General features: G+C 41.4%; 1 protein-coding gene across 1 annotated transcript in view; it reads right to left on the bottom strand.

The window, feature by feature from the left end:
- The window catches only part of RFX4 (regulatory factor X, 4 (influences HLA class II expression)), a 31,393-nt gene that overhangs the window by 15,115 nt on the left and 4,710 nt on the right, over window positions 1-11,568 (bottom strand). The window contains exon 2 of the mRNA XM_009074615.1: window positions 4,356-4,417. Within this exon, the coding sequence (XP_009072863.1) occupies window positions 4,356-4,417 (62 nt within the window). The remainder of the gene's footprint in view (window positions 1-4,355; window positions 4,418-11,568) is intronic.

Genomic DNA, 11,568 nt, shown 5'->3' with positions numbered 1-11,568 from the left:
TCCCTTAACAATGAGCAGAGGTACAGACCCTCTGGCCTGGTCCTTCTGTTGTTGTTTCAGATCCCTAGTTCTCAGACTGTGGAGGGCTGGTTTGGTCCCAAAAAAGCACAAGTGTTTATAGCAAATGAGTCGATCAGAAACATTTCAAAAATAGAAAACACTTCAATGAAAAGAGTGGGGAAAAGCTCACATTGGAAAGCAATGAACTGTAGGAAATGTACAGTTCAAATTCTTTGCTTCATCCCTTAACATCAGCACGGGGCTCAGGTCAGTGAGGGATACTACACAACACTGTAACTCTGTCTGTGCAGAGCACAGTGGGAATTACAGAGTGTGGTTCTGCTCTAAAAACAGTTTGGTCACCTTATGGCACAAGTTTGTGCTACAACTCAGCTTTATTGTAGGTGCTGATGGAAGCACTGATTGTCAAAGTAAAACTCTTGCATGAAAGCAGCAGAGGTAATCTTATTCCTTCCGTAATTTCCTACCTTTTATTTCAGTTTCTCAGCTGTTGACACCACCAACCCATCAACTAAATTGCAATGGTTATGAAAGGCACCACAATATTGTATTGCTGGGATACTTTTGCCTAATTTCCTAGGTGGAATTTTCAATGATCTTCCACTTCTCTCCTTACAGCCTATCAAAAGCGTCTCACAATGAGACACTGTCTTCTGGACCCTACTGTGGTGGCAGGAGGGGTTACTATCTCTGGATACTCTCCAGTCAGTGACCATTTCAGCCTGCTGCCTCCAGCTCTGTTCACTTGAATAGATACAACTTTGCTTTAGGCAAAATGACCAGGTTCTACAAAGGTCATTAATTAAATTAGTGAAACAGTAGCACTTAAGTGATGGTAGTTTAAACTAACTCGGGTGACTTTTTTCCTTTTTTTTCACTCACAGTCATCACATCCACAGAGCAGTGCATGTCATAACCCCCAGCAGAAGATGGTGGCAAGGAGCTGGAAGTCCTAATCTCATCTACCAGCACAGGCAGGCTAAGAGGAGGCCTGGGAAGTTGCAGCAAGCTTCTAGCACCTGGCTCCCTTGTCATGCCCACTGAGGATTTTCCATGTTTCCCATTGAAAACAGAAGCTGCCTTGAACTCAAGATTGAATAATCCAAGTGAAATTTATGAACACATCAAACTGACACGGTATGAGTGGGATTTCCTAGTTGCAATACCATAGAAAACCACACTACTATCTCCCAATCTGCCCATCAGGGCTTGGGCCAAAACATGTATCCTACACCAGAAATCAGGCGCCAGCTTGTGCCTAGCCTGTTGCAGAAAACTAAGGACGAACTGCTCTGATATCAGCTGTAGAAATTTGCCTTTTTAGCTTGAGCAGTATCAACTCCAGCTCACAGTTCAAGTGCCCAGTTTCATCCTTGACAACTGCACATAAGAGCCATAAATCTCACGCATGGACTGTGTGCTGTGTCTGGGGTAGAGGAAACCAAAAGGAAATGCTGCAGGGAGTTAGCATCACAAATTGCTCAGGGAAAGGGAAAAAGTCAGTGTTCAGGACTACTCTATTTCTAGATGCACTGAGAGGTTTGTATGATTTAAATAGGGGTCAGACTCACATCAAGTTTTGTCTTAAATTGGTCAGTTAAAAAGGAATGAAAACCTGGAATATGTAGTAGAATTTCACTGTGCAATATTTGATTTCTGGTATATTGTACTCGGCAGGGAACTACATAAAAGAGTTTTCCTTGTAGCTTCAAAATCATATAGACAACAGCAGCCAAATTAACTCCAGAATTTTTCTAGGTAGCTTCTTCCTTCATCAATTTTACCATCCCAAGTGGCAAAAGCTCATTGAAGCAGTTTATACAGATTCTTTTCCAAGTACTTTTCTGTACTTCTATCACACAAAAAACAATTCCCTTAATTCAATAAACAGGGCTTGAAGGTTTGATCTGTAGAGGAATAATATGCAGACAACACAACAAATTTTGTGCTAAACAGTGGAATGCTTTTTACCCTCATGGATCGGTTATATGCAGGACTCCTTTAAAGGAAGAAGCATCATTCCCTTCACACCATGCAGATTCCATTGGTTTGACTTACATCTTGTGTATGCAACTGAAGAGTTTCAGACTACAGTACAGAAGGAAATTGTTCCACCTGTGGTGGAGCTGTTCTTAAGCTCAGTGTGAGAGATAACAGCTGCATGCTTATATGAACCAACCCAGCTGCAAAGAGAAAACCTCACAACTGAGGACCAAGACCAGCACCGGTGTCGCCTTGAACTTTGTCACGTTGCAAGGCAGCCATGCTATAAAATGACTTAAGGCAGAACAGTGTGAAGTCAAATAATCTTCACCACTTTGATGGCAGAATTCCCTTTGGCAGGAGCAGATAAGTGATATGAAAATCATACTGGCAGCAATGGGTCAGCGCAGCTGGTGATAAAGGGACTGAAGTGTTAACACCTAAAGTAATTTATTTATGTAACACCTCAGTGAAATGCAGTCAGATGTTTCTGAAAACAAAACCAGAGCTCAGTTACAGCTGCACTGAGTCTATCAAGGAGTGCAAAGAAGTACAGTGTGCATGTAGTCTCTGTCTGTGACAGAAGCACCACCTCCTTTGCTGGATAGGGAGCAGAACCATTGCAAAAGTGGCAGGAAAGGAGAATGTGACCTGAAAGTTGCTCTGACAGGCAGGCAGGCTATGGGGAAATTATGCATGAAATACTAAGTCTCATTGATTTTTAGCCTCATTGAGAGTCAAGAGACAGCTTTGGGAGGCACAAGACAGTTTTTGGAGGCACAAGACACCTTCAGTCAGCAGATTAAGAGCATCTTGCCCCTCTGAGCAACTTCTGGAGTTGTGGGAGGAGCTCCAGTTTGGAAATACAGAGGTTCTCCTTCCTTTCATTGAATGAGAAGGCAAGTAACAAAGTTGTAGCTGATGTCAGACTGACAACAGGTACTCTCATATGAACGTGCCCATAAAGCAACCTGTCCATGCTTTCCCTCTGTCTTTATGAACCTCCACAGAATTTATATTCAGTGCTAAATCCACACGCTCTGTTCCAGACCTCTCGTGCTTTCCTAATATGCTGTTGGACTAGCCCAATCTACCTGAGGGATTTCTGTTGGCTTCGATGAGTGATGTTACAGTAACCCTGAATTTGCATTTGGGAATGGATTTTAGGTCTTCAATTAGCTGCTTAAATGTGTCTGCCCCCCCCCCAAAAAAGCTTAGTTATTTATATAGACTAAGAAGATATCAAGCTGGGGGAAAGGATATTTGGTCCCAACAAAGACATATTTCTTGGCATGGATCACTTGTTAGAAGAGCACAGTAAAGCTAATTTTAATGGCATTTCTTTTAGAATCTTAGTTTCTTTTTCCCTTTGAAGAGCAGATCATTCTAGCTTTAGTATGCAAATTGAGTTCTAAGAGTGTAGTTCTTTCTCAGCATTTAGCAATATTGTGTTTCTAGGCTAAGCTTAACCAACTATATTTTGAAAACACACCATTTCAGATTTTCCTTTCCCCCTCCATAGTTTTCCACTTGTGATCTATAGACACTGTCCTTATGCTACCCTGGAGAATTCTGTGAAGGCTTATCAAGACAAGCAAATTTTCATATTCTAGGTGTATTATGTTTGCCAGAAAAAAAGGTTCAAAGCTCCACTGGAAAAGTTTCAGGAGTCCACAAGCAGGAAAGAGCAAGTATAAAAACATCGCTGGATCCTGTTCATAAATTGGTAGAATCACCTCTTGTCAACAACTGGAAAAAGCCAAATTCCCCAGGACGTGCATTGTTCACTCCAAATCAGTTTCTCATGCTGGAATTAGGATGAACTGTTTTCAGGAAGTACCATTTTTGGTAAGGCAATAAGCTAACTTCCTCGATCACTTAAAGGTGTATTGGATTTCATTCCACAGGAAAAAATAGTGGTTAAACATAGGTTTGTGGGCAATTTCAGTTTAGGCCAATGTATGTTCCTACCTAAATTCTAGATAGCATCGTGACGCTTGTCCTCTAAGCTGAAACTTGATGCTAACCAGCTGTAATTTCAATAGCTCCATTACTGCTGGGTGTGAATGTCCTTTCTATTGTGTGAAGTGACTTGAGGTGAAAAGCATTATAAGATCAATATAGAAAATATAATTGATTAAACTAATAAAAAGCCTCCATTAGAGCCACTTTTGCAGGATCACTGCTGAGTCAATAAGACAATGTAAAGGCTACAATGAAACCTCCATCAACACTGGTTTTAAAGTCCACAACTGGACAAATTATTCCCTTGTCTTACAGTATTCTATTCAGTAAGGCCAGAGCCACATGGCACCCTGTGTGAGATGAGAATAACATCATACACTGCTTACTTTGATTGGCCTCTGGTTCCAAGTCTTCTTGTCGTTAGCTGGGGGAATTGTTGCCTTATTATCTGCAAATAAACAAAACTGGTAGTAAGAAGATGAAAAGCACATTTACTAATACTTAATTTAATATGGACTTTTAAGACAGGAAAACAGGAATACTCTACTGCAATGTCAGCAAAATACATGACAGGACAAATCAGGAATAAAGGGTTTGTTTTTTTCTGTTACTGAAAGAGAGGAAAGAGACTTTAAAGTTCAGTATAATTCCATTAACCAACATGAATTTAAATAAAGACTCTGAGAAGTTACTGGGGTAGAACACACTTCCTTAAAAATCATAGATCAGTTCTCCACCTAAACTAAGGAGGTTTGCACTTAGGATTGGGCTACTGTTTCTTTATGCCACTTTGCAGGACCAACAAATTCTCTATAGACCTTCTCTTCACAAACCTGCCATTAAACACTTCTTTTTCTGAAAGATGATTCCCTGAAAAGATCTGGGTATTTCCCAGAGCCACCAAGGAAGACTCACTGTGCTGTTTATAGAGATACCTTGTAAACAATTTATCCTCTAGGGAAAACAAGTGCATCTCAGAAACAGCAAGATACGGTGATGAATCTGGACTCAGCAGAGATTAAAAGAGCATTGCCACTGTAAAACAAAACTTCTTTAGTGCCAGTTGCATTTAAGGAAATGGATTAATGAATGCAGATTTGCCTGCAGTAATCAGAGCCTCTATCAGCCAGGATAATCCTGTGGAAAAAGCTTTGCTGTAGCTGCTGGAAAGGAGGTGCTCAGCACCTCACAGGATTGAACCTGATTCTCAGTGTGGTCTGCAGGAGGAGGAAAATTTTTCTGCTAGAACAGTCATGCAAGAAGGACGGCAGTAAGACTTGAAGACTCACTTGCAAAGGAATTTCTTCCTTTTAAAATTCGTAATCCGTTTCAATTGTGTTTCGTTACATGAATTGCTAAATGCTTCCTCTTTGTGGGGGAACACCAGCTAATATTAAAACAATTATACCAGATGGAATATAACAGCTCAGCTAGAAAAAAATTCAATTTAAATTGATTAAATAATATAGATTTGTTTTCTCCATTAGCAATTTTGCCACCATGATAAATATCTAATCCTGACTGATGACCAAAATCTTTGGACCATGTATTTGGATCAAAAGGTGCTATATAAATAAAGACATTACAGTGTCACATATTTGTCCATTTCTTCCATGACTTTTACTTTTTTCCTTTAAGCAATGCTACAATCATCTTCCCTTCGGATCGTGTAAAAATTGACCCATGTTGGTTTCGAAGAGCTTTGCACAACGTGGCTGATGTCAAAAACGCAGCACAGATTCAGAGTCACTAGGTTCTTCAGCTTTAATTTCTCGAGCAAAACTTCAGCAAACAGTAAAACACTTTTGTGGAGCTGTGAAAGTTCAGCCTAGCTGTTTGATAAATGAGCAGACAGGCAAGCAGCCCTTCTTTCTTTTTTTGTATGGATTCAATGAAGCCTGCCTAAAGAACACCACATGCTGTTCCAGCTACTGATCTAACATTCCGCAACATCTCAGCCTTCCAAATTCCCTTTAATTACACATTAATCCCACCCCTCTCTCTTTCATTTTCTGCAGACAGTGTTGGGGGCTCCACAAGGCTGTGGGAAAAAAGGCAGTGTGGAAGAACTACTTTCTGAAGATGAGTTTCTTGGGCTAAGGGAGTTTTTTAGGATTGGTTATGCTGGCTGTTGGGGTTTGGTTAGCTTTGCTTTGGTGGCAGTTGTCATTCAGAAAGCACCATTCCTCTCCAAAAGTTCATTTTGCAGCAGTTGACGTAGTACTGGAGGTAGTTTTACTCTTTTTTTCTTTTGGAACAACATAAACCCATATTACTTTCAAGTCTTTCTAGTAGCACTGAAGTGTCACAATGCACACTGTAAATGCTACTTTATGAACCATATGCCGTGGGAGTTCCTGGGATTTAAATAAATCAGCCAATTTCTACATACCAGGGCAGAGGTGATAAGGAAAAGAGAAGAATAGTGAAGCAGTTGATCAGATGATCCCTTTCTCTTTCCTTTGTTTGTTTCTGTTTTAAATCCAGCATTTTTCAGACAATGAGACATCCCTTTCAGAATTCAGCTAAAAAGGATGTGTTGCTTAAAATACTCTTTACCAAAAATTTACAAAAGAAAAGAGCAAAAAACCTAGCAAAGCCTTGGGAAAAAAAAAAAAAAAAAGAAAGATTCAAGACTATTTATCTAATGCTGCATATGTAAAATACGTAACATGACATACTCATGCCAAGGTGCTTATACACATATCCATGGGAGTTAACATTTATGTTTGGAATGAAACAAGCCAAGTACTAAATGAACTAGCTGTTCATCTAAACATTTGGATTCAGCTATGTTTTTATCTCTATGCAATTCTACTGGCAAAGGCAGGAAGATTTCCCTGAAAGGGGAGAGGAAGTCAGATCAGGCAGGACAAAGTGGAGTTCACTGAGTGCTGAAATCAATGCAAAAAGCAGAAGGTCCAAAATGTTGATTTAAGAAAAATTTTCAAGCTGAAAATCACTCTGTAAAATATGCCATCATTGGTTTAATAATTATTAACTTTTAAAGACCTATGGAGAAAACAAGTTAATTTTACAGTTGTGTAGGGAGGGAAATGGGTTCGTAACTGCCAGGCATGAAAATTCAGGTTTGGAGCCAAAACCCAACTTGCATCATTTCCCTTTCGTCACTGCAGTGGGGTTGGACAAGCAAAAAATTCAAGACCAGACCATGCAGTCTGAGCTGCTTTCTGAATAGAGGCCAGTGCCTGCCCTCACAGCAGGTCTGGCTTCTCAACATGAGCAGTGGTAAAAAAATCTCACAGGTGGTATTCAAGAGAATTTTAGAGTGAATGGAGCTCTGACCATTATCCTCCAGTGCAACTGAAATTTCACCTCATACTTCTTCAAAGTGACCACAAATTAGAGAATCATAGAATTTTAGGTGTTGGAATGGACCTTATCTAGTCCCAACCCCCTGCCCTGGGCAGGGACACGTCCCACCAGAGCAGGTTGCTCAAGGCTTCATCCAGCCTGGCTTTGAACACTGCCAGGGTTGGGGCACCCACAGCCTCCCTGGGCAACCTGTGCCAGTGTCTCACCACACTCACGGGGAAAACTTCTTCCTCATATCTAACCTAAATTCCCCTCTTTCAGTTTGTACCCATTGCCCCTTGTCCTGTCACTGCAGCTCCTGACAAAGAGTCCCTCTCCGGTTTCCCTGGAGCCCCTTCAGATCATGGAAGGTGCTCTGAGGTCTCTCAGCCACCCTATAAGATCTGCTGAGTATAAAGGTACAGGTTTTACATTTTCCAAGTAAAATGTTACCTAAAATACATGGCAGCTTTGACTGTTAGGCATTATTTCATGCTACCTAGCTTTTTGGTTTTGAGACTGATGTAGACCAGGAGTTTCACAGAGAAGTAACTTCTGTTCCTACTATATTAACCTCAGAAACCAATGCTCCTGCAATCTCTTTCTCAGTTGCTAAAATCTAATGTGTTCTCCCTCTCTTCTCTGTGCTCTGCTTAAAACCTGATCCTGCCTTCTACAGAAGACCTTCTACACTGTTCTTGATTAAAAACATTTACATTAAGAATGGCCTTATCTTCTTGGAACTCCACGGTTCTTCTGGTGAGTGTCTGCTGCATACATAAGAGCCAGATAGAAGTCATTACATTATGAAACAACATATATATAGTTTACACCTCTTCAGGGGACCATTCTTTGCAGGTCAGCATTCATTTAAACCCTTTGGTAGACTCTTTTGATACATGGTTTTAGGAATGTCTGTGCAGGTAGAACATAAAGGGACCTTTTTTAATCCTGACCTTTCCACTCTGAATGTGTGAGGCAGCCAAAGTGAATTCAAGAAAGAAAAGCCTTCTCATATTCTGTCACACTGAGATTACAACACTGGTAGTACAGCATTCAACATACATTGCACAGATCCTGGGGATAACAGGATTTTTACCCCATTTTGGCTTTATAAACCTAATAGAGTTGTCTGAATAAACTTGAATTAAATATCTAGTTACTTGTACTTTGGTCATTCTTGAAATAGGGCAATAAAAATTACATGGGTTACTTGAGCATCCATGTAAAACACAGGAAGCTTTATGGACAAGAACTAGAAAAATGCACTTCCCCTGTGAAAGTTTGTGTTGCAGTCTGCACAATCTATTAACCTTAGACGTGGCTAACTGCAGGAGCTGCTCTGTTACCCACAAACTGCTGCAAAGGTGCATTCCTTCCCCCTGATTACTGCCAGCTGGAAATTCTGCCACTGCCTCACTCCTCGCATCTGTTCCAGCACAAGCAGAGCCAGGCCCAGCTTGAAAAATGAGGAACCGTAGAATCACAGAACGGCTTGGGTTGGAAGGGACCTTGAAGAGCACTCTGCCATGAGCAGGGACATTCTGCCTTCATCACTACACTGTGACCCATCATTCCTGATTGCGTTCACTATCAAACTGGGAACTTTGTTTCCCAATTCTTCCGTCTAAATTCCTCTATCAATACAATCCAATACAAATCAGGGAAAAAACAAATCTTATAAAGCATCTTATGTGTCTGTCTTCATGCAAACCAATAAAGATAGAAGATGTCTGGAAACTTCTGAAGTCACTTTTTTCCTTCCTCCTGTGTCAAAATATTAAATTTTGCTCTGCTTTTAGAAGCCTTTTCCCTGGAACAATTTAAATTTCTAATTTTCAGAAGTTATGCTCCTTTTGTTAGTGCATCTCATCTAGAGGGATGTTATTATTCATGATTTTTGTTCCTTTCTATTTGAAGTAATTCTGGCCATGCTTTTAGACCTTCCTAGAGTAACAAAATAAATGTGTTAACAGGTACCTTGGATGGCTTGGGGCTGGTTTAATACCACATTGGCTTGAGAAAATGGACGAGAAAGTTTGCTCCAAGAGATATCCACCGATAGGAAAGAACATAATCAAATTAGCCCATGGCAAAATATCGTTCCTGTCTCACAAATCTACCAAGCCGTGCAAAGAAAAGGAGAAGAAGTGCAGCTGTGCCTGTACCCTCTCTACTCCTTGCTTGCTGACTTGCATGACCAGGAGGGAAGACTGGCCCAGTACTCTTGACTACAGATGTGTTGCCTGTTTCAATGCAATAACCTTCCCATTTCTTTCCACTCACTTTCATAATTTTTGGAATAAGGCATGGTCTAGCTGTAGGATTAGAACTTGTTTCTAACACTGATACATCTCAACTGCCACTACAAAGCAAGGCAGAAAAGCCTCCTGGCACTTTCTCCAATGCCTGTGCCCAATTTTCCTGCTATCAAGATCAGCCTTCATATGGAACTCCAGCTGAACTGGACCCTTTATGAAGCTTATGAGACCTCTCCTCAAATTCCTCTATGTACAACAATATCCTCCCCTTCAGCAATCCCTCTGGCCAGATGGAATTCAGCCTAAGGCATGATCAAACAGATTGCTGCATCCCAACAAAGCTGCTAACACTGAATGCTCTGACTCCAATCCTTAGCTGAGCTGCAGCCACTTTAAGTGCTGACTTGCTGAAGCCAAGCAGACCTAAACCCACTCACAACTCCCCTTGCTCTGTGCTGGTGCCAGCACACTTACTGCCATCACCCAGGATATCTGTGGGAAAAGGCTGGGTGCCAGGATCCCTGCACTCTGGCAGGCTCTGTGCTGGGAGCACAGCCCCTGGGACATGCTGACAAGGCAGGAGGTAAAGCAGCCCAGGGGCCACACTACTTCATGCTGAAGACCTAACAAGTCTTCAAAGCCAGATGCTTGAGATGGCAAAGCCACTAAAAGTCCCATTGCTGTAGGGCACTGGGAAAGGAAAAGTTGCTACAAAGAAACTGAGTTGTCCTTGCTGGTTTTCTTACTCCCTAAGCTCAAGGAGAAAAAGAAAATGGTCAGCAACCTGCAATAACACGAGGGGTCAGTGAAGCAACGACAAGAGAGGAAACTACACTGCAGGACCACTGTTCTCCACACCAGCATGAGTGCTTGCTTCTGCAGTACTTGTGTTATTATGGTCTCATCAGAGGAGCCTGGCCTAGGAGATCCTGAATTGGGAAGAAAAGACATACTGGTGTTACCTGTCCTTCAGTCAGGAACCTTATCTGTTGAACAGGGATGAAGGAAAAGCAGGGAGTGCTCAGACAGCACTGCCAGACCAATAGGGTTATTCAATGCAATAACAGAAACCTCATCCTCAGTTTTAGATTCTATTTTTGTGTTCAACATTGTAGAAACTGGTCATAATAAAGCAAGTGCTGTTTTAGTCTATCTTCTGATAGAGCACTTAGTCTATCTTCTGATAGAGCACTTGGAGTAAATTTGCCTTTGCTACATCAGTCACTATTGAGGCTACTTAGGACCAAATAGAGAGTAAAGAAATAAAAAATACATCTTCAGGAGAAATGATCCTTATGAACAATGGAGGAAATTTCCTGGCCTGGGTATTTAAATACAAAGACAAATCAGAATTCAAGCACATCACAATGTCATTATCAAAGAGATTTCAACAGAGGACTTGTCTATACTTTCCAAACACTAAAATCATACAGTATGATAGCATGAAACTCAAAATCATGTTTATGCTAACCATGCTTGGAGCAGCAGTCCTGCTGGCAAAACTTCTGGGAATAAAGACAGCGCATCATGGTACAGCTTGTACCCCCCTGAAGCAAAACAAACCACTGAGGGGAAAAAAGGGTTTTCCTAACCAACCTTACAAAGCTATTGTGGACTTTCCCCTTTATTTACTGAAATGAATTTACTGGAATTTCATGTTTACTGACAGAAAAGCCAGTCACTGAGCAACAAAACTTGTGTGAGCATGTGTCCATGTTAAACCTCTTTGTGCTGCCAGAGTGATGTAAAGGGACCTCAGCCCGGAGGAGAACCATCCTGGAAAGTCTCAGCATCCTTTTCCAATATCAGCTTTTTATTGCTTGTCAAAAGACACGGCAGGAAAGTTTCAAGAGGGGAAAAAAAAGAAAAAAAAGAGGGAAGTATTTAACCTCCAGGGGGCACGTGGGAGTTGCTGGAAGAGCTTCACGGGGATGCAGAGGAGGTCGCCCCACGGGACACTCTGCTCTGTGAGTTATGGCAGGGGCCGGGCGGGGCATAGCACTGGCCCGCAAAAATAAACAAC

This window comes from Acanthisitta chloris, unplaced genomic scaffold, assembly GCF_000695815.1.
Source record: "Acanthisitta chloris isolate BGI_N310 unplaced genomic scaffold, ASM69581v1 scaffold31045, whole genome shotgun sequence".
NCBI classification, from domain to species: domain Eukaryota; kingdom Metazoa; phylum Chordata; class Aves; order Passeriformes; family Acanthisittidae; genus Acanthisitta; species Acanthisitta chloris.
This window is presented reverse-complemented; position numbering and strand designations above follow the sequence as displayed.